General features: G+C 44.8%; 3 protein-coding genes across 5 annotated transcripts in view; 1 reads left to right on the forward strand and 2 right to left on the reverse strand.

The window, feature by feature from the left end:
• The window catches only part of CTNNA2 (catenin alpha 2), an 828797-nt gene that overhangs the window by 635599 nt on the left and 168969 nt on the right, over positions 1-24229 (reverse strand). For all 3 annotated transcript variants that reach the window (XM_050943344.1, XM_050943345.1, XM_050943346.1), the window contains one exon: positions 6741-6936. In XM_050943344.1, the coding sequence (XP_050799301.1) occupies positions 6741-6936 (196 nt within the window). The remainder of the gene's footprint in view (positions 1-6740; positions 6937-24229) is intronic.
• The window catches only part of LOC127046410 (uncharacterized), a 412139-nt gene that overhangs the window by 55628 nt on the left and 332282 nt on the right, over positions 1-24229 (reverse strand). The window lies entirely within an intron of this gene.
• The window catches only part of LOC127046399 (uncharacterized), a 303607-nt gene that overhangs the window by 52741 nt on the left and 226637 nt on the right, over positions 1-24229 (forward strand). The window lies entirely within an intron of this gene.

The raw sequence follows: 24229 nt of genomic DNA on the forward strand, positions 1-24229 counted from the left end.
ACATACAACAATAGTTTAGTTATATATTATAGACATAAAAAGAGACCTTCTTAAAATGTTAAAATGTATTACTGGCACGCGAAACCTTAAATTAGAGCGAATAAATGAAGACTTGGCACACCATTGCTGAAAGGTTGCCGACCCCTGCTGTAGTGTTTCACAGAGTACTGTTTAAGACCTTTATCTTTTGTTACACTATTTCTGTGGCTTTATACACACACACACACACACACACACACACACACACACACACACACACACACCATGTTTTTAAAAAGAGGCATGTGAGCAATTTGAAAATGTGGTCATGTGCCATAAATCTAGTGAGTGGGGGGAGGGGAAGGATTCCTCTCAGGTGCCTTTAACTTCACAAATCACATTAGTGTAAAACTAATATAAGGCACTGATAAACTGAGTAAGGTGCTCAGATATGATAATGAACATGCTATCTATGCTTAGATTAGATCGGCTACATGGATCACCCTAAGTTAGGGACACATGGACTAAGAAAAGCAAAACTGAATTAATGTCAAAGCACCAAAGGGATATCGCCACATGACCATATATTGAGATGGAACAAGAGTGCTGAGGTCAGCATGGAAATTCTGGATCATAGTTCAGTGCACAAAGAACAAACAGGTGCGGGACTAAGGGGAGACCAAAACAAACAGGTAAATCTTTCCCTAGCCACCATCAAGATGGAACAGACTGCCAGGGAGAGGTACAGATCAGCCAGAAAGGGCCTGATTTGCACTCTACACTGCTACTGCTACTCTCAGGATTAAAATTATTTAAGAGCTACTGATGATGGTATTTCCAAATTGTCCTACATGAGCAAGACACAAGTCTCATTGGAACACTGAGAATTGGGCACCTAACTGTTTTAGGTGCCTTTAAAAATCATAGCTGAAATTCTGGTAATTTTGTGCTAAGACCCAAGAAAGAAGATCCTGGCAGACGGTATCTTTAGATAATAGGATTTACAGATGAGAAAACTGACAAGAGCTTTATTATGCTGCCAGAAAAGAGGACAGCTTTAATCAAAGTCAATAAATGTGATAAGTTTGTCATGGAAATTCACTACCAGCCTCTTGCTTTTCCCCCTTAACTCAGTATCAGAGATTGAAATACTTTACTGTCACAATTAAGGTGAACTGCATCTGTATTTTCCCCTCCATCGGCCCTCAAGGACATCCACTCTAGGCTTCTGGTTCCTTGGCTGTCACTTCTCTTGGATAGAGACCAGTGTGTCTCTCTCTTATGATCAGGAGCTTTTCCAGACTGCACAGTTCCCTGCCTACACTATAATATCCCCAATAAGCCAGACTACCTAGAAAGGCCAGTGACTGTGCTTTGCTTTCTCTCTGGAGGCGCTGAACAGCTGAAATTGCCAGCAGTCATAAGTTATCACACAGCTCTTTATAAGTAAGCACAGTTATTCTTAAGGTGTAAGTATCCCAGAGAAAACATTAAAATCAATAAAAGAACCAACATTTGTGCTAATAAGTTTACCACAGATCATCCCTCAACTCCAATCTCAGTCACTGGTAGGAGTCATTCCTTCAAACCCAACAAGGTGTTTTTTGTTTTGTTTTTTTTCCTGTTGATTACAAAGTTCATAAACAGCCTTAGCTCAGAACTAGCATCCCCATGAATAGGTTACTCTTTCCTTTATACCGCTTAGGCCTTTGATGTTGAGAGTCTGGAATGGGTAATCAGCAGATAACGGTCCTCTCCTCAGTGAGTAGCATCCAAAGGTTGTTTTTTTTTAAATAACTATGGCTGGGAAAATTGCATTCATCTTTCCCTACAGATTCTCCAAGCAAACCATTTGGCACTGTTTCTCCCAAAAATCCATTCTTGTCTGCCACATTGTTCAACGTAGACTTTTGAAATTCATGACACTTTCAAGGGTTCACATCATTTCTCCGCCAGAGAGGTTACATACAACCCCAGCCCACAATAATACATAGCCATTGCATTTAATACAATGGACTCCAAAAATACTTAAACTTCATTCAATAAGGTTTTTCAAGGATATTGCAGGAAATTGCCACAACTGTCACACCTGCTGTGTATTTTACCTTTAAAATTCTTATCTGAGATACAAGATTACTTTTGAATTTCCAAAGCCTTACTAAAGTTATTATTTATTTGAAAGCAGGTGTCCTATAATAACAATGCAAACTATTGTAATGGTTATAAAATGAAATTTCTTAAATTTCTTTCCCACATACTTCTGTGAAAGATGCTTATTAGATAAGTAGCTTGCATATTTAACCACCAGCTACATAGTGACGATCACATTTTAATATTGCTTATATTTTTGTGATAAGATTATGCTAATCTTTGTGTTACACATTTAAAAACCAAAGAATTCTACATTATTGCATTATTTGCTTGATAATTATTAAATTGTTCACCACACAAAATATTGATTATATATATGCTATACATAATTTTTCTTTAAGCCGCTATTAAGAGCTTAACAGAGTTGCAAACTATTTTCCCTGTAATTTTGATTACAGGAAAAAAAAGCTCATCCTCTACACAGTTAAATAAAGAATAACTTGAAGCAAAGTCAGCCTAATGGTTTTGCATCAGCACTGGTCATTTAGGACACTGAATAATCTCTGAGTTTCCTATTTCCTGAGTCAGTGGAGCTCAGGCAAAGTGATGAGATGATGTGGTAAATTACCTAAGATAGAATGTTCAGTAGAGTTGGACATTTTTCAGTTTATTCACTGAAAAAATCAGTTCCAGCCTTTGGAAAACTATTTGTGAATTTGACACAAATTCTCCAAACAGTTTTGTCCCACCCCACACCCACATTTTTCCGAGTACATTCACAAGGGGACTTTGGCGGCCTTCACAAAATGCACTGGGGGGATGGGATCAGTGGTGGTGTCACCTCCCTCATATTTTAAATTCAGGGGTTAGGACATGCATCCAGAATAGACGTTAAAGTAGAGGGACTTGAACATGGTAGTACCAGCATCCAGATAAGTGCCCTAACCACCAGCCTATGGAATCACAATCGTTCTCACTCTTTATCTATTACATTTTTTTATACAGAGGAACAGCTTCAACAGGAGAGAGTGAAAAAAACTAGCCCCAGAATACTTCACATCCCACTCATTAGGATGCTCCACCTCAACATAGGGGATTTGAACGTAGGTCCCCTACATCCCCAGTGAGTGCCCTTAATCACTGGGCTAAATGTTATAAGAGGTGTGGGCACCACCTTTGCCTTCCCTCTCTCCATTTTGTGACTCTAGCCAGAGCTGGCTCCAGGCACCAGCTGAGCAAGCTCGGGCTTGGGGCTACAGATTCTAAGGGGCAGCGTTCTGTCCAATCTTAGGGGCGAACAGCTGTCTTTTTGTTTGTTTGTTTTGCTTTGCCTCTGGGTCTGGCCATCCTGTGCCCTGGATTTTTTTTTCTTTGTTTGTTTTTGTTTGTTTGTTTGTTTTTGCTTGGGGTGGCAAAAAAGTCTGAGCTGGCCCTGACTCTAGCCTTTTAAAATGTCCAGAAGCAAAATGTTTCATGCCAAACAAAATATTTCGTTCAACCAGCTCCCTCAACTTTTTAAGAATTTATTGGTTTCAGTTTAATCTCAAATAATTTTTTCCCCTGAACAACCAATAAATAAATAATAAAAAAATCAGTTATAGACCCAGCTATAATGTTCAGCTAAACACATGGCTACTACTGAATAAACAATTAGTTATTTGTACAAATATTGAAAATATAATGCAATGTACACCATATAAGTAGTTTTAATCACATGATCATCATCCAGGAAGCTAGAGACATATTTCTCTTGGAAGAAATCCAGCAATTATACAATTATAAGACTGGAAGGGACCTTGAGAGGTCATCTAGTCCAGTCCCCTGCACTCAAGGCAAGACAAAGTATTATCTCCCATCCCTGACAGGTGTTTGTCTAACCTGCTTTTAAAAATCTGTAACGATGGAGATCCCACAACCTCCCTAGGCAATTTATTCCAGTGCTTAATTACCCTCACAGTTTGAAAGTTTTCTCTAATGTCCAACCTAAACCACTCTTGCTGCAATTTAAGTCCATTGATTCTTGTCCTATCCTCAGAGGCCAAGGAGAACATTTTTTCTCCCTCCTCCTTGTAACAACCTTTTCATGGAATCATAGAATAATAGAAGATTAGGGTTGGAAGAGACCTCAGGAGGTCATCTAGTCCAACCCCCATGAACAAATTGGACTGAACTGGCTCCAGCCCCAGTTCCAGGGGTCCAACCCCTGAGCGCCCGAACCATAGTCCTCAAAGTAGGACCAACCCCAACTAAATCATTCCAGCCAGGGCTTTGTCAAGTTGGGCCTTAAAAAGCTCTAAGGATAGAAATTTCACCACCTCCCTTTTATGTACTGTAATCCTGTCCTCCCTCAATATTCTTTTCTCCAGACCAAACAAACCCATTTTTTTCAATCTTCCCTTATAGGTGATATTTTCTAGACTTGTAATCATTTTTGTCGCTTTTCTCTGGACTTTTCCAATTTGTTCACATCTTTCTTGAAATGTGACACCCAGAACTGGACACAATACTCCAGTTGAGGCCTAGTCAGTGCGGAGTAGAGTGGGAGAATTACTTCTTGTGTTTTGATTACAACTCCTGCTAATATATCCCAGAATGATGTTCACTTTTCCTGCAACAGCGTTACACCGTCGATTCATATTTAGCTTGTGATCCAGTATGACCTCCTGTTCCCTTTCAGCAGTATTCCTTCCAAGACAGCCGTTTCCTATTTTGTATGTGTGCAACTGATTGTTCTTTCCTAAGTGGAGTACTTTACATTTGTGCTTATTGAATTTCATCCTATTTACCATTTCTCCAGTTTGTCCAGATCATTTTGAATCTTAATCCTATCCTCCAAAGCACTTGCAACCCCTCACAGCTTGGTATAGTCCGCAAAACTGTATAAGTGTACTCTCTGTGCCATTATCTAAATCACTGATGAAGATATTGAACAGAACTGGACCCAGAACTGATCCCTGCAAGACCCACTTGATATACCCTTCCAGCTTGACTGTGAACTACTGATAACTACTGCGTGGGAACAGTTTTCCAAAAAGTTATGCACCACCTTCTATTATCTCCATCTAGGTTGTATTTTCCTAGTTTGTTTATGAGAAGCTAAAGTGAAGATATATCACATCTTCTGCTTCCCCCCATTCCACAAAGCTTGGTACCCTATCAAAGAAAGCTATTAGGTTGCTTTGAAATGATTTGTTCTTCACAATTCCATGCTGACTGTTACTTATCACCTTATTATCTTTTAGGTGTTTGCAAATTGATTGTTTAATTATTTGGTTCATTACTTTTCTGGGTACTGAAGTTAAGCTGACTGGTCTGTAATTCCTTGGTTGTCCTTATTTCTCTTTTTATAGATTGGAACTATCTTTGCACGCTTCCAGTCCTCTGGAATCTCATTAGTCTTCCACGACTTTTGGAAGGTAATCATAAGGGCACGTCTTCACTGCCGGATTGGCAGGTAGTGATCCATCTATTGGGGATCGATTTATCGCGTCTCGTGTAGACGTGGATAAATCGATCCCCGAACACGCTCCCCGTCGACTCCGGAACTCCAGCTCGCAAGAAACGGAAGCGGAGTCGACGGGGGACTGGCAGTGGTCGACTTGCCACCGTCCTCACGGCCAGGTAAGTCGACCTAGGATACACCAACTTCAGCTACATTATTCGCACAGCTGAAGTTGTGTATCTTAGATTGACACGCCCGCCCTCAGTGTAGACCAGGGCTAAGGGCTCAGATATCTCCTCAATCAGTTCCTTGAGTATTCTAGGATGTATTTCATCAGGTCCTGGTGACTCGCAGACATGTAACTTATCTAAATCATTTTTAACTTGTTCTTTCCCTATGTTAGCCTCTGATCTTACCTTCTTTTTTACTGGCATTCACTATATTATACGTCCAATTGTTACTAACCTTTTTGGTGAAAACTAAAACAAAAAAGTCACTTAACACTTCTGCCATTTCCACATTTTCTATTATTGTTTCCCTCCTTTTCATTGAGTAACAGGCCAACCCTGTCCTTGGTCTTCCTCTTGCTTCTAATGTATATGAAGAATATTTTCTTGTTACCTTTTATGTCTCTAGCTAGTTTAATCCTGTTTTGCGCCTTGGTCTTTTTAATTTTGTAGATACTTACTTGTGTTGTTTGTTTATATCCATCCTTTGAAATTTGACCTAGTTTCCATTTTTTGTAGGACTCTTTTTTGAGTTTCAGATTATTGAAGAGCTCCTGGTAAAACCAGGGTGATCTCTTGCCATACTTCCTATTTTTCTTATACAGTGGGATAGTTTGCACTTGTGCCCTTATTAATATCCCTTTGAAAAAATGCCAGCTCTCTAGAACTGTTTCCCCCCTTAGACTTGCTTCCCATGAGATCTTACCTACCTATTCCCTGTGTTAGCTGAAGTCTGCCTTCTTGAAATCCATTATCTTTATTGTGTCTATATCATTCTATACCAATATTTCAGACATGTGTATTATCCCACCAAGTCTCTTTGATGCCAGCTATGTCATAGTTGTGCTTATTAACTAGCATTTCTATTTTTTCCTGCTAATACCCAATACTTCTTGCATCAGTTATACAGACATCTAAGATACTGATTTGATTTCCCCCCTATGTTCTCTCATGTAGCAATTATAAGAAGTTCAGAGTTATGACAGATTCACTGTACATACCTTGTTTGCGTACATCCTCTACAGCAACAACCAATTCCTCCTTGAGGTCATGGCTCTCTTTAGCAATCTGTTCTCCTTTTTCCAAAAAGTTTTGGGTAGCTTGTTCTACCGAAGCAGCCAACACATGCGCCTTCTTAGATCGCCCTTTCTTTTTACCAGATGGCCCTTTGTTGCTTGTGTTAACAAGGGTTGTCACCTTTGGGGAGGGAAAAAAAAGGGTTTTTTAAAAAGTTTGCACAGCACTTTAATTAGGTGCTCTAATTAGTATTAAATTAGCTGTCCCATATGAAAGGTCATGTGATCTGTATGTGTCTTTTTTAAATTTTTTTTCTCAATAACAATAGCCCAAACTTCAGACATGCCAAGCATGCACAGATTTGACTGGCTTTCATGGGAGCTAAAAGTGTTCAGCATCTAAATTCATAAATTCCAAGTCTAAAAGGGACCATTAGGATCATCTAACCTGACCTCCTGTAGAACACACGCCAGAGAGCTTGCCCCGAATAATTTCTAGAGCAGATCTTCTTAGGAAAAAACACATCCAAAGTTGACTTAAAGGTTGCCATTGATGGAGAATCCACCACAATCTTTTGGAAAATCGCTCTAATGTTTAATTACCCTGTTAAAAATGTATGCCTTATTTCCAGTCTCAATTAGCCTAGCTTCAACTTCCAGACACTGGATCATTGGATAACTTTCTCTGCTAGACTGAAACACCATTATCAAATATTTATTCCCCATGTACTTATAGACTGTGATTAAGTCCCCATTTAACCTTCTTTTTGTTAAGCTAAATAGATTGAATGCTTGGAGTCTATTATTATAAGGCAGGTTTTCTAATCCTTTAATCATTCTCATGGCTCTTCTCTGAACCTTCTCCAATTTATCAACATTGTTCTTAAATTGTTGACACCAGAACTGGACACAATGCTCTAACAGCGGTTGCACCAGTGCCAAATACAGAGGTGAAATAAAAGACGGTTACTCACCTTTGTAACTGTTGTTCTTCGAGATGTGTTGCTCATATCCATTCCAGTTAGGTATGGGCGCACCGCATGCACGTTCGTTGGAAGATTTTTACCCTAGCAACACTCGGTGGGTTGGCTGGGTGCCCCGTAGAGCAGCTCCGGCATGGCGCCGGATATATACCCCTGCTGACCCAACCACCCCTCAGTTCCTTCTTGCCAGCTACTCCGACAGTGGGGAAGGAGGGCAGGTTTGGAATGGATATGAGCAACACATCTCGAAGAACAACAGTTACAAAGGTAAGTAACCATCTTTTCTTTTTCGAGTGCTTGCTCATATCCATTCCAGTTAGGTGATTCCCAAGCCTTACCTAGGCGGTGAGGTCGGAGTGAGATGTGGCAGAATGCAAAACTGCTGAGCCAAAGGCTGCATCATCTCTTGACTGTTGAACCAGAGCATAATGTGAAGCAAAGGTGCGGATCGAGGACCAGGTAGCTGCGCGACATATTTCCTGGATTGGTACATGAGCCAGGAAGGCAGCAGATGAAGCCTGAGCCATGGTAGAATGTGCGGTGAGATGGCTCGAGGGAACATCAGCCAAGTCATAACAAGTGCGGATGCATGCCGTCACCCAAGAGGAGATCCTTCATTCGGTCTGCCACTGCAACGACGAGTTGGGGCGATTTACGAAAGGGCTTCGTCCCTTCGATATAAAATGCAAGCGCCCTACGGACATCTAGGGAGTGCAATTGTTGCTCCCGTCATGATGAGTGCGGCGTCGGGAAGAAGACCGGAAGGAAGATGTCCTGATTGATATGGAAGGCCGATACCACTTTAGGAAGGAACGCTGGGTGTGGTCGCAACTGCACCTTGTCCTTGTGAAACACAGTATACGGTGGGTCCACTGTGAGTGCCCGAAGCTCGGAGACTCGTCTGGCCGATGTAATGGCTACGAGGAAAGCTGTCTTCCAGGACAGGTATAGCAGCGAGCAAGTTGTTAACGGCTTGAGTGGTGGAGACATAAGTCTGGTTAAGACCAAGTTGAGGTCTCAGGTAGGGGCAGGGCAGCGTACTTGGGGGTATAGGTGCTTCAAGCCCTTGAGGAACCTGGAAACCATAGGGTGTGAAAACACGGAGGGGCCACTCTCCCCTGGGTGGAAGGTAGAAATGGCCGCCAAGTGCACCCTCAATGATGATACCGCTAGGCCCTGCTGTTTGAGAGACCAGACATATTCCAGGATGGTGGGGATCGAGACTTCGGTGGGAGTAACATTTTGCATTTCGCACCATCAGGAAAAACGCTTCCACTTGGCCAGATACGTAGATCGAGTGGAAGGTTTCCTGCTCTCCAGGAGTATTTGTTGTACTGAGGCAGAGCAGCGTAACTCTGATTGGCTTAACCACGCAGGAGCCATGCCGTGAGGTGAAGGGACTGCAGGTCTGGGTGGTGAAGTCTGCCGTGGTCCTGAGTTATGAGGTCTGGGTGAAGAGGCAGGGTAATTGGGCTGGCTATCGACAGGTCAAGCAACATGGTGTACCAGTGCTGCCTGGGCCACGCTGGGGCAATCATGATCAAGTGATCTCCGTCACTGTGGAGCTTTAGCAGGACCCTGTGAACCAGCGGGAATGGTGGAAAGGAGTAAAGCAGTTGGCTCGTCCACGGATCAGGAAAGTGTCCGAGATCGAGCCTGGGTAGAGACCTTGGAAGGAGCAGAACATCCAGCATTTCCTGTTCTCGCGGGAAGTGAAGAGGTCTATGCGGGGAAATCCCCACATCTGGAAAACAGAATGAATAATGTCCAGACGGATCGACCACTCGTGAGAGCGGAAGGATCTGCTGAGTCGATCCGCCAGAGTGTTCCGAACCCCTGGGAGAAAGAACCAGGTCTATCGAGTGGGCTATACAAAAGTGCCAGAGTTGAATGGCTTCCTGACAAAGGGGGGAGGACCATGTCCCCCCATTTGTTTATGTAATACATGGTCATTGTGTTGTCTGTGAACACTGAGACACAACGGCCTTGTAGATGCTGTTGAAATGCCTAGCACGCAAGGCGGACTGCTCTCAACTCTTGGACATTGATGTGCAAGGCCAGTTCCAAAGGCCTTGAGTGCGAAGATGTCCGAGGTGAGAACCGTAGTCGAGAGAAGATGCATCCGTCATCAGGGCCATAGAAGGCTGGGGCGGATGGAACGGCATCCCTGCATACACCAGGGAGGGCGTCAACCACCAGATGAGGGAGCCTAGGAGTCTCGGGTGAACCGTGAGGATCCTGTCTATACTGTGTCTCCCCAGGTGGTTAACTGAGGAGAGCTAAGTTTGAAGGGGACGTAGGCGTAGCCTGGCGTGCTTGGTCATGAACATGCAGGCAGCCATGTGACCCAGGAGGCCGAGACAAGTTCAAGCCGAAGTGGTTGGGAATTTTTGTAGGCCTTGTATAATCGATATCATTGCATGAAACCGCGGCTGCGGCAAGCAGGCCCTGGTGAGATTGGAGTACAGAATGGCCCCGGTGAACTCTATTCTTTGTGTGGGAACCAGAGTATATTTCTCTAGGTTGATCATCAGGCCTAGTTGGATGAATAAGTCCTTGACGATGCCCATGTGCCGCTTTACTTGGGTCTCGAAGGCCGCACGAATGAGCCAATCATCGAGATACGGGAAGACGTGTATGCGCTGATGACAGAGGGAGGCGACGACTATGGCTATACACTTTGTGAACACGCTTGGGGCTGTGGAGAGGCCAAACGGAAGGACCGTAAATTGGAAATGTTGACAGTTGACCACAAACCTGAGGTACCATCTGTGCGGAGGATAAATGGCAATGTGAAAATACACGTCCTTCATATCGAGGGTGGCATACCAGTCTCCAGGATCCAAGGATGGGATGATGGTCCCCAGGGATACCATGCGGAACTTCAACTTTATCAAGAACTTGTTGAGTCCCCACAGGTCTAGAATTAGTCTGAAACCTCCCTTCGCCTTGGGAATTAGGAAATAGCGGGAGTAGAACCCCTTGCCCCTCAAGTCCTCCGGTACCTCCTCTATAGCTCCCATGGCAAGGAGGGACCGTACCTCCTGCAAGAGGATTTGCTCATAAGAGGGGTCCCTGAAGAGGGATGAAGATAGGTGGTGGTGGGGTGGGGGTGAAATAAACTGAAGGTGGTATCCAAATTCTACCATGCGTAAGACCCAACGATCTGAAGTTAGTTGGGTCCATGCAGGGAGGAAAAAGGAGAGGCAGTTGCAAAAGGGAGGGAAAGGATCCTGTTGAACAACTGGTACGTCACCCTCGGGCGCGCCTTCAAAAGTTTGGTTTAGGTCCCGCGGGTGGTTTGGCGGGGCTGTGATTCTGACCCCCTTGGGGTCCGAACTTCCGTCTACGATTGCCTCGGCCACGCCTCCTGTCGAAGTCCTGCCGCTGTCTAGGCGGGGGGTAAGGGCGCTGAGTCTGCGGTGTGCATCCCGAGCGAGGGCATGATCACCCTATTGTCCTTCAGACTCTGCAGCCTAGGGTCAGTCTTTTCCGAAAATAGGCCCTGACCTTCGAAGGGCAAGTCCTGTGTCATATGCTGCAATTCAGGTGGAAGGCCTGACACCTGAAGCCATGATATTCGCCTCATGGCAATTCCTGAAGCCAGAGTTCTGGCTGCGGAGTCGGCTGCATCTAACGAAGCCTGGAGAGAAGTTCTCGCCACCTTCTTTCCTTCCTCCAAAAGGGCCACAAACTCTTGACGCGAGTCTTGGGGGACTAACTCTGTGAATTTCTCAACCGCCGCCCAGGTCTTATAGTTATAGCGACTAAGCAGAGCTTGTTGGTTTGCCACCCTGAGTTGGAGGCCCCCCGCAGAGTAGATTTTACGTCCCAATAAATCCATGCGCCTAGCCTCCTTTGCTTTTGGGGCAGGGGCTTGCTGGCCATGGTGCTCCCTTTCGTTAACCGATTGGATGATGAGGAAGCAGGGAGGAGGGTGTACGTACAGGTACTCGTATCCCTTAGAGGGCATCATGTACTTCCTCTCAACACCCCTAGCCGTGGTCAGAATAGATGCTGGAGACTGCCAGATGGTATCAGCCTTCGCTTGGATCGTCCGAATAAATTGTAAGGCCACCCTTGTGGGAGTGTCAGCCGACAAAATATACCACTGGGTCCTCTATCTCCGGAACCTCCTCCACCTGGAGGTTCATATTCAGGGCCATCCATCTCAGGAGGTCTTGATGTGACCTTAGGTCAATTGGAGAAGGGCCCGAGGAGGATGTCCCCGCCACCGCTTCATCTGGAGAAGAGGAAGAGGAAAGGCCAGGGACAATCAGGTCCTCCATTGTCTCGTGGACTTGGGCGATGTCCAGTTCCGGTGGAACCTGAGGGTCTGGTGCCTGAACAGGAGCATTCTTCATACCTGCAGGAGGGGGGCGGCTAACAGTAGCCTCCGGCACCCGGTGCTCCGACAGTACGGAGCGTGATGGCACTGGAGGTCCACCTGGGGCTTGGTGATATGCCCAAGGTGTCCAGAAGGACCACTGATGAGGTCCTTGGTCTTGAGCCTGGGTCTCTTGGAAGACACTGCTGCGGACATCTAAGTCACGGTCCTGTGCATAGGAAGCATTGTCCGCATGGGATGACATAGATGCATGGTGAGACGCCCAAGGAGGAGCTGAAAACCCCTGAGAATGGTCTCCATCCCTGGGTAGTCTGTCTGTAAGCTGCAGCAGAGAGCAGTACCGGGTGCTATACAGGTACTGGGAATGAGACCGGGAGTACGACCGGAACGGTGCCAGGAGGTGGACCGGGACCTCGAAGCTCGACGCCAGGAGAGGCTGCGAGAGGTGCGATGCCGGGAGCAGTGCCGGGAGCTTGATCGGTACCAAGAGTGGGACTGGGCCGGCAAATGGGGTCCTGAATGGTGCCGCGAGTGTGACCGGTACTGGGACTGCGAGCGGCGTCGGGACCGGGATCAGTGATGGGACCAAGAGTGCTGGAGGGACCGCTATCGTGATCGGTGCCTCTCAGCGGTGCTGACGGAGGATGGTCTCAGTAGGGCAGGCTTGCCTATGGACTGTATAACCCGCACCGGTGGTGCCAGGGGTTGAGGCAGCGCAGACTCTGTCAGTGCAATCAGTTCCCTTGCCGTAGAGAATGTCTCTGGCGTGGAGGGAATAGTAAGCTCAAACACGGTGCGTGCCGGGGAGCTGTCAGGCACCAGACTCGACGGCTTTTGCCGGACCGGAATCGACGGTGCTGAAGTTGTCGGTGCCATGGCAGTTATCGGTGCTGGGCGGTCCGACTTAGGCGGGTGCTCCGACTGCAGCGTGGACACGGAAGCCGCAGGAGTCTTATGTTTTTTTTACCCGCAGGGAGAGGGACCGGTGCCGAGCAGACATCTGGGTCGGCGATGGTTGGTGCCGAGGGTCTTTAAGCGGTACCGGTGCGCTCCGGTGCCGAAGATGCACTTCTCCCCAGTGCAGGCTGTCTGGCGCTCGGTGCCAAAGGTGGAGGAGTAAGAGCTGCCTCCATCAGGAGCTGTCTGAGATGAAAGTCCCACTCCTTTTTGGTCCACGGCTTGAAGGCCTTGCAAATGTGACACTTATCTGCGAGGTGCGATTCCCCAAGGCACTTAAGGCAGGAGTCGTGAGGATCTCCTGTAGGCATCGGCTTGTGACAGGCCGAGCATGGTTTGAAACCCGGTGAACCGGGCATGGGCCTCGGCACCGGGTGAGGGGAAGGGGCTAATCCCTGAACCCCTCATAACTATATACTCTAACTATGTTAAAGAAAATAATAAACTAACTGCAAGTATAGAAATTTGAACTATATACACAATAACAACGAGAAAACTACGAGTAGCTAGGGAGGTGGAGATCAGCTAAGCCACGCTCCACTGTTCCAACGACCGACACGGGCGGTAAGAAGGAACTGAGGGGCGGTTGGGTCGGCAGGGGTATATATCCGGTGCCATGCCGGCGCCACTCCAGGGGGCGCCCAGCCGACTCACCAAGTGTTGCTAGGGTAAAAATCTTCCGACGAACGTGCACGCGGTGCGCGCACACCTAACTGGAATGAATATGAGCAAGCACTCGAAGAAGAACCTCTCTTCTCCTACCCAAGATTCCCCTGTTTATGCCTCCAAGGATCATATTAGTCCTATTGGCCACAGTGTTGCACTGAGAGCTCATGTTCAGTGGATTAGACATCATAACCCACAAAACTTTTTCAGAGTCTGCTTCTTAGGATAGAGTCCTCCTTTAACTTGTAAATATGGCATACATTCTTTACCCCTAGGTGTATACATTTACATTTACAACCCGGCCACTTATTTTAATTTCTTTAATATGAATTTACATGCCTAATATGAGGCTCCCGAGTTTGAAAATGTAGTCCCAAATGTCCAGAAAATTATACTGATCATAAGGAACAGAGATTTTTTACTGCTTATTTCTTGACCCATATCCAGCCCAGGTTGGGAGAGCCAAATTTTAGTAACACTCAAACATTTGAAGAGATAGTGTTAAGAAGCAAAGTCCAGAAAGAAACAGTATTAAAGTAATGCCCCAATCGAGCAATTAAATATAACCCAAAAGTTGGCAGCAGTCGAAAAAGCAACATTTTTCTGGGATGAAAAATGGTATTACTTGTATTGTGGTGGTGTCTAAACTTTGGCCACTTTCCAGACACAAAGGAAGATGCAGCCCCTGCTGAAAAGACTATGCAAGCTAAAAAGCATTTTTAGTTTTATTACTTCAATGTACACATACTAAGGTAGGACAGTAGTTGATGCTGCAGTAATGGTCTCATTTTTGCACTGAAGACATTTTAACTTAAGAATACTGTTCATGCTTTCACATTTTTTTTAATATTAGGTCACATTGACAATTAGAACTTGTTGCAAACATGTTGAGTAACTTGAGTAAGATTTTTTGGAGATTTTGGAGGTTTAGAAAACATTGCACACTGTATCTAAGGTGCCTTGCTGCCATTCCGCCTGCCCAAAGAAATCACATTACATCACAAAATTCAAATCATTCAAGTTCTATACAACAGGCTAATACTTTAGGAACTAGCATAAGCATGCTGGGCACCTCTGTTGAGGTGTTCCGTTATTAGGTGCTTAAACTGTGAATGAAAAACCAATGGAATTACTGCTGAGTCACAATCGCAGGTGGATTTAAATAGCTCTAATCAGAATATACAAGGTTGTTTGGGTGACCATGAGGGTATGTACTGCAGAGTTAACTTGGATTATTATATGGGTGTTAAACCCTAACCTCTCTCTAATTTTCTCAAGCAAAATCTTTGTACCCAAGTCTGTATCTGCTTTGGACCTGGGCTTACTATGCCAGTTGCGGATACAAGATAGAGCACAGGTTTCTCCAACTCACTTAGCAGTCTGGATATCCACACACAGGTTTGGCAAACTCATAGCCCATGTTTATTTGTTTATTTCTTTTTATTTTAAACAGAATTTCAACTTTGAATTTCCATACTTTTAAAAGTTGGTTTCACTGTTTATATCATGGTGGTAGATCTCTGTAACCTAATTCCAGATTAACAAAGAAACAAAATAAATTACTCATACAAGATTAGTAAAAACAGATTTCAAATGCAGTTGGCAGTGAAACTAATTGACCTTATACTTTCAATAAAAAAGATACTGCAGAAGTTGGCACGGTTAAACTGAGGGAAAATAAAATGAGGCTGGGATCTGAGCTTAATTATACCCTTGATGGGGGACGGATGTGACAGAGCACGTGTGACCAACTGGCAGTGCTGGCTAAAGGATTCTGAGCTTCAATGCATGGAGCCCATGACCACAGAAGTGGAACACATATAGACTAGCACTCAGAGAAAAATTAGGTCTGTTGCTGCCAGCGTACTTCAGATAATACATACACAGGGAGAAAACATAAATTAAGGAAAAGCTGGATAATAAAGGAATGTCATCAAAAAGTTTCTATGTAGAGAAGAAGCACTAACAAACATGTTGCAGCAGGGGCAACCAAAGACAAAGGAGTCCAATGGTTCAAAAATAAATTACTATAGTAACATATAGAATTTTTTGTTGTTATGAAATTACATAACTACTATGAATGGGCAGAGACAGAGGACCCACTTAACTTCTTCCTGTCCCCAAAACATTAAGTATTCCATTAAAAAAATATCAAACGTAATCTTGTTGATTGGTATAGTGCACCATTCTGCACATCCGACCATGATAAAGAAACTAAACAAAAATTAAGTAACCAAAATCACCTCCACAAAAATTCAATGTACCGATTTTGTTAAACCTTAATGGAAATGGTCCTTTATTATGGATAGAACAGCATAGTATTAAGTTTGCATTAATTATTTCAATGGAAATTATTAATCTTCAAAATATTCACCCATCCTTACAGAACTGATTTCAAGGAATTTCTCTAAAATAATATACACGTTGGGTACTTTTATTTCAAATTTTCCCCCACCATTGCAATGCTAATATGTGAAGATATTGAGGGCAGAGCTGGGTTTTACATTTTCCAACAAAATAGTTTAATCAGAAAATGCAGATTTGTAGAACTCAAAATGTTTTGCAGAAACGTCATGGGTCTGATGAACTTTTGGTGAATCAATGGGAGGTTTCTATGGGAAACCTGCCACCTCTCCAGGCTGCTGGAATCTTCCAGATTCCTGGTCATGGATCCAGGAACCTGAAAACCCAGGAGCTCCAGCTTTACCCAGGGCTCAGCTTCTGGCTCCACAAGCTTCAGGTTTCCAAGCCAAGTACAAAATACATCGGTAGGACAGAACAGGTCATGCTGGTGAGGCAGCAGCACTATTTGTGAAAGAAAGCATAGAATCAAATGAAGTAAAAAACTTAAATGACCCAAACTGTACCATAGAATCTCTTTGTATAGTAATTACATGCTCTCATAATAGGAATATATTACCAATCACCTGGCCAGGATGGTGATAGTGACTGTGAAATCCTCAGGGAGATTATAGAGGCTATAAAAATAAACTCAATAATAATGGGGGATTTCAATTATCTCCATATTAACTGGGCACACATCATCTCAGTACGGGATGTAGAGATAAAGTTTCTTGACACTTCAAATGACTGCTTCTTGGAGCAGCTAAGTCCTGGAACCAACAAGAGGAGAGGAAATTCTTCATTTAGTCTTAAATGGAGCACAGGATCTGGTCGAAGAGGTGAATATAGCTGGACTGCTTGCTAATAGTGACCTTAATGTAATTAAATTTAACATCCCTGCTGAGGGGAAAAACACCAAAGCAGCCCAAGATTGTAGCAATTAATTTCAGAAAGGGGGACTCCTCAAAAATAAGGAAGTTAATTAAACAGAAATTAAAAGGTATAGTGCCAAAAGTGAAATTCCTGCAAGCTTCATGGAAACTTTTTAAAAACATCTGTAACCCTTCTGCCCCTCTGAGATGGCAGCAACAAGGGCCGAGTTCAGTATCCAGGGGTTCCGTTTCAATAATACAATGCATAACCGGCTCGAGCCCCCACCCAGTGACCTGGGACACTTACATACCACACCTCCCTGGGCGCCTCTAGGAGGCAATACTTCCCCTCTCGCAAGCACGGAGTCCGAGTGTAGCAAAATCCTTTTAATAAAGGAAGGAAATAATGCGTCATCCCACTGGAGAAACACCACAAACAGGATTATAACACAAACCATAAGCAAAAACCCACCTCCAAGTATGTTTGGCAATGTCCTTTCCCCCCTTAGGGTCTTAAGCCCAATCACCCCAAAGTCCAACAACCCGAAAGTCTCTGGTCAGTGCCACCCCAGAATTCAAAAGTTTATCTGTAGAGTTTTACCTCCCCAGCCTGGGTGGAAATGGGGGGGCGAGTCCACACAAGGTGTAAAAGGCACCTTACGTGGGCCAGGGCCAACTGCTCCGCCTCTCCGTGGAGTTTTGCTGCAGCCTTCACCACGACCAGCTCCACTACACCAGCCGTGCTGCTCCTCCAGCTGTCCCTGCAAACTGCGCTCACTGTTCCATGGGCTGCTCCAATATGCTGCAAACTGCTCCGCTCTGCCAGCCGCTTAACAATAGGTCTTCAGGCTCCCCCACTGGTTAACACAGCACTCAGTGATCTCAGCTCAGCTCTTCCAGTGATTTCAGCTCCTAGTAGGGGAGCCCTGGTGCTGGTGCATCATTGGCCCAACATTAACTCAGCTCAGCAGTCTCTAGATGGACTCCTAATGGAATCAAAATTAGCTCTACTCTTTTACAGTAGAGAGAGGAGGATGTGCAATTGGTGTTCCAGGCCCACAAAAGGGGCCCATACCATCAGCTACACACACCAGTCCCCAACCTCTCTCAATGCACTGGGTTTTGGAACCCATGTCCTTTGTCTAGAAAGTACTACTTAATTTAGGTTGAGTCATTTCTGTCATAAAGCAGTCTCATAGTTCCTCATCCACATAATTACTGTAACAGTACTCTTTTTTTTTCTCCTGCCCCAATAACAAAGAAATTGGGGATCGCAGCTGTCAAAATAACCACCCCAGGCTGCTGTGGACTTATGCTAGGTGGGGAGGGTGTGCCAATGCAAATATCTGGAATTCCTTTCCACACTCCTTGAGATTCTTTCCACAATCCCCATAATTCACCACCACATGTCAAGGTAGAGCTCATCCTGACTCTGCTTACACATCATAATAAAGGCTCAACTTAAATGTATTCCCCAAATTAAAAAAAAACATAATAAGAGAAGCAAAGAAGTGCCACTGTGGCTAAACAAAAAAGTAAAAGAAGCAGTGAGAGACAAAAAGGCATTATTTAAAAAGTGGAAGTTAATTCCTAGTGAGGAAAATAGAAAGGAGCATAAACTCTGGCAAATGAATTGTAAAAAATATTATTAGGAACGCCAAAAAAAATAATAATAATTTGAAGAACAACTAATCAAAGACTTAAAAAGTAATAGCAAAAAAAAGGTTTAAATACATCAGAAGCAGGAAGTCTGCTAAACAACCAGTGGGGCCACTGGATGATCAAAATGCTAAAACAACACAGAAGGACAATAAGGCCATTGAGGAGAAGCTAAATGAATTCTTTCCATCAGTCTTTTCGGCTGAGGATGTGAGGGAGATTCCCAAACCTTAGACATTCTTCAAACCTGAGGAACTGTCCCAGACTGAGGTGAATTAGAGGAGGTTTTGGAACAAATTGATAAACAGTAATAACTCACCAGGACCAGATGGTATTTGCCCAAGAGTTCTGAAGGAACTCAAATGTGAAATTGCCGAACTGTAGTTTGCAACTATAATTTAAATCAGCTTCCGTATCAAATGCCTGGAGGATAGCTTACGTGAAGCCAATGTTTAAAAGGGCTCCAGAGGTGATCCCAGCAATTACAGGCTGGTAAGCCTGACTTCAGTACCAGGCAAACTGGTTGAATCTATATAGTAAAGAACAAAATGGATCCAGGGAGACTTTGCCATGTATGACTCGTTTGAAAAATGTGGTGTTAATTGTGGAGGGGCTGGCTCTGTCTGACATTAAGTCTGTCTGGTAAGCTGCTGGCAAAAGACACACAAGGAAAAACCCCAAACCACAAGCCCGCAGGTGTTGACTGACAAGACACCAAAGTGCTCAAAACAGCTCCTTATGTAGCCACAAATGGTCATAGCAGTTGTAAACAGAAACAGGGGCCGAGGATTTAAGCAGGGAAATTAGAGGGTAATCATTGGGCCGAGACCAAGACTAGAACTGCCTGCCTGGGGAGTAGGAAGGCTGGTGATTACAACAAAGGGGAAATGTGAAAGGATCTTGATGCTCACTCCTCGGGATGTGGGGGGGGATGAACAGATGGTACAGCTATGCCTCTGCAGGGTGTAGCTGAGCTGCTGCTACAATGAACCGAGCCATAACCGAAGACTCCAGTCTCTGTGTGTTCCCGTGTGTGTCCGCTGGTCGTGTCTGAAGACATTAATCATCATTCTTTATATCAGTTTCTCTTTTTAGTGGCTCATCTCTTCATCACCTATATCTCTTTTGTGTAATTTCAAGTGGCCTAGAGTGAGACACATTAGAAGCCAGTTATTTTCTTTGACAGACTTTCAATTACACGTCTGCAAACATATGCACCTACACTCACTCTCTTTCCCTCGCCCCCCCCATTAGTTGTCTGCCCTCCATTCATCTTTTTTTCAATCCATTTTATGCTATCCTATATAATCTGCTAACATGGAATCTGAATGTGTATCCTTACATTATGTCCTCTAATTAAAGATGCGCCTTTGTCTTTCTATACAACTAAGGGGGAAAACAAAAGAAGTAGAAGAGAGGAGCGTCTTCCCCCTGCCCCAAAGTGTGACACACCAGCAGAAAAGCTTCTTTTGTTTCAAGCTGCTCTAAGTACAGTAACATCCTAGATGAAGAATTTTTTGATGCCTACAAAACTATGTAAAAGATTTAAAAACTGTTAACATAAAACAAATGATAATACATCATGTTTCAGACATGCTTCTAAATCACAGGCAGACGAACATGAATAAGGAAAATACGTTATTTATTTCAATTTGGTTGTCAGTGGCAGAATTTTTCTGCACTGTCCAATACATGTATATAAAGACAGGTCTCCAAAAAGAGTATATTCATCAGCTCTAGGAATTATTTTTGGGAAGGTCTCTGGCCTGTGTTACACGGGGGGTCAGACTAGACGCTCACAATGATCTCTTCTGGCCATGGATTCTATGAATCTTTTACCAGTGGGTCTTAACCTTTTCCATACCAGGATTCCCTTTCTCATGCCAGGAACTGGAGACTTCCTCCCATCCAGCTGGGACTTTTCCCTTCTTTAGCAATATGAGAAAAGCAATCTGGTTGTAACCCACTGACATGTTGTTCAGAGCTATTGAGAACCCATAATCCAGATAAAGATTAATCATCTAGATCAGAATATAAATGCAGGCTTTGCAGAGGATGATGAACTGGCATCACTATGATTTTTTTTTTTTAGAACCCTCAGAGCTATTATCAGTCCAAAAAGAAGCACCATGCACTAGGAATTACTGCTTTCCACTCCGGCCTCAGGCTTTTGCTGTCTTTTTACATTACTGAATTGTGAACAAAGACATCTCAAATAATAAATCTCTTTTACAATGAAATGCTGATCTTTAAACCATGATCATAGTTTAATTTATAAATAAGAGGGGTTTTTTGTACTTCAAATGTGTAAAAAAGAGACTTTTTCCATTTCGTTGGCAAAAACTACAGATTTCTAGTTTGCAATAAATTTCACTATTTCAGAATTTGGTTTCATTCCTGTTTGGCATGTATCCTAGAAGCTCTGAGAGCTGTAGTATTACCAGACTACCAAGGACCCTGGCAGAGAGTCTGGAAGCCCTGGCATAGTGGCGTCACTCTGGAGCCATAGATTCTTGGAAGGGTCCCTAAAAGCTGGCAGGGAACCAGGCAGGTGTCTGTTGCAACTCTGGCAAACAGGATTGTGTGAGAAACCTGCCTGTGATTAGACAAAATTTATCAAACCATTTTCATGCTAGAGGCACAGATTTTCCAACAATTGACCTGCACTGACTGCTAACTTTTAAACAATGGCTTACAAATTTTAAACAATGGACAGACAATAGCTCCAAATGTGGAAGGCATGAACTAGCAACATCTGACAATTTTCAAAACAAAGGCAAGTCATTGCTAGTAGGTTTTTATGCAGAGGGTTGATAATTCCAAAAACAACAAAGCAACATCATTCATCTTTGAACAAAGGAGAGATTTGGAGCTTAACTGCAGCCTGAGCTCAATCTCATAGGTACTTTTACTCTACTGAACATGACAATAAAGAGGAAAAAATAAATACTTAGAACACACATAACCCCACCCACCCCCCAAGGTTGGCTACTATTCCAATAACTCATCATCCTCATCAACATGGAAAATCCCAAAGGGACATAGTCTTCTTGCAAATTAAGGACTACCCAGATTGATCTCTGGCAAGGTGCTTAAGGTAGTCTGATTATATGTTCAATTTATGTCTCTCACTGACAATCCTGTTACATCACTGAAGCTTTTGATACACACACATTCAACAGCCATGTAGCAGTGTTCCTTGGTACAAAAGTTTCCGAATTTGCGGATCTTTCATTCTTCTAGTATGTCCATACCAAGGAAACTGCCAAAACCAAGCCAGTACTGATGGTGGCTGTTGGTTTCAGCTTAAAGTATCCTCACTTTGGATCTTGTCCTGCCACTTGGAATGGAACAACTGAGGGAAACAACAAGAATCAAAAATGTCAGTCTGCTGTTCGTCAGCCTTCTTCAGCACCCATGTTTTATTTCCATGCAACAGAGTTGGTGTAACTGTGATTCCATAGATCCACAGCTTTGTAGCAAGCTGTCATGACTGGGCAGTAAGCGGCCAGATCTAATAATCAGAGCCAGAGTCTGCAGTCCCGAGAGAAGAGTCAAGAGTCACCTTGGAGACCTGCTGCAGATATGGGTACGGCCCGGCGCGAGATTTACACCATCTCCCCCGGATTTTCAAGGGCCAGCGAGAGCTCACCGGACGCCGCCGGAACCGCGACGCTTTCCAAGGCTCGGGCCCCTCTCTCGGGGCGAACCCATTCCAGGGCGCCCTGCCCTTCACAAAGAAAAGAGAACTCTCCCCGGGGCTCCCGCCGGCTTCTCCGGGATCGGTTGCGTTACCGCACTGGACGCCTCGCGGCGCCTGTCTCCGCCACTCCGGATTCGGGGATCTGAACCCGACTCCCTTTCGATCGGCTGAGGGCAACGGAGGCCATCGCCCATCCCTTTGGAACGGCGCTCGCCTATCTCTCAGGACCGACTGACCCATGTTCAACTGCTGTTCACATGGAACCCTTCTCCACAGAGCACTGGGCAGAAATCACATCGCGTCAACACCCACCGCGGGCCTTCGCGATGCTTTGTTTTAATTAAACAGTCGGATTCCCCTGGTCCGCACCAGTTCTAAGTCAGCTGCTAGGCGCCGGCCGAGGCGGGACGCCGGCCCGACCCCACCGTCCCCGCGGACGGGGTGCGAGAGGCGAGCGCGACGCCCACCGCAGCTGGGGCGATCCACAGGAAGGGCCCGGCGCGCGTCCAGAGTAGCCGCCGCCGCCTCCCCCGGGTGAGGGAGGGGCGACGCCTCGCCCAGCCGCGGCTCGCACCCAGCCCCGCTTCGCGCCCCAGCCCGACCGACCCAGCCCTTAGAGCCAATCCTTATCCCGAAGTTACGGATCCGGCTTGCCGACTTCCCTTACCTACATTGTTCCAACATGCCAGAGGCTGTTCACAATTTCAGACTGGGGAAGAGGCTTAAAGACATCGAGGCTCAGGTGATCTTCAGTGGGATTCTGCCGGTTCCTAGAGCAGGGCGACGAAGGAGGGACAAGATTATGGCGATCAACAGATGGCTCAGGGAGTGGTGTTATAAGGAGGGCTTTGGGATGTACGGTCACTGGGACGCATTTACGGATAGACAACTGTTTGCTCAGGATGGACTTCATCTCAGCAAGGAGGGAAATAGGATTCTAGGATGGAGGCTCGCCGACCTCATCAAGAGGGCTTTAAACTAGAAAGTTGGGGGAGATGGTTGGGAAATGTTCGGGAGATCTCCACGCCAGAACATAACCTGGAGAGGGAAGTAAACAAAGTGAGCGGGGATACCCTTGCGGCCCCAAGATTTGATACAAGGAGGAATAGTGGAGTAGAAACCAGAGTAACGGGTGATGCTGGTGGCAGACAGTTTGTGCACGACGGGGGAAAGAATGTCACTGACGCCAAACGCCGAAAATTAAAAGGTTTGTACACTAATGCGAGGAGCCTAGGTAACAAGATGGAGGAACTGGAGTTACTCGTGCAGGAAGTGAAGCCGGATATTATAGGGATTACCGAAACCTGGTGGAATAGTACTCATGACTGGAGCACGGGTATTGAAGGCTATGTGCTGTTCAGAAAAGACAGGAAGAAAGGCAAAGGTGGGGGAGTAGCCTTGTACATCAATGATGAAATTAAATGTAGCGAAATAAGATGCGATGGAATGGATAAGACGGAGTCCGTCTGGGCAAAAATCACGCTGGGTAAAAAAGCAACTAGAGCTTCCCCTGAGATAGTGCTTGGGGTGTGCTACAGACCGCCGGGATCGGATTGGGATATGGATAGAGACCTCTTTAATGTCTTTAATGAAGTAAACACAAAGGGGAAATGTGTGATTATGGGGGACTTCAACTTCCCGGATATAGACTGGAGGACGAGTACTTGCACGAATAATAGGGGTCAGATTTTTCTGGATGTGATAGCGGATGGATTTCTTCATCAAGTAGTTGAAGCACCTACGAGAGGGGATGCCATTTTAGACTTGGTGTTGGTGAGCAGTGAGGACCTCGTAGAAGAAATGGTGGTAGGGGACAACCTTGGTTCGAGTGATCATGAGCTGATTCAGTTCAAACTAGATGGAAGGATAAACAAATGCAGATCTGCGATTAGGGTTTTCGACTTCTCGAGGGCTAATTTTAAAGAGTTAAGGAAATTAGTTAG

The sequence above is a fragment of the Gopherus flavomarginatus genome, chromosome 3 (genome assembly GCF_025201925.1).
Source record: "Gopherus flavomarginatus isolate rGopFla2 chromosome 3, rGopFla2.mat.asm, whole genome shotgun sequence".
NCBI lineage: Eukaryota > Metazoa > Chordata > Testudines > Testudinidae > Gopherus > Gopherus flavomarginatus.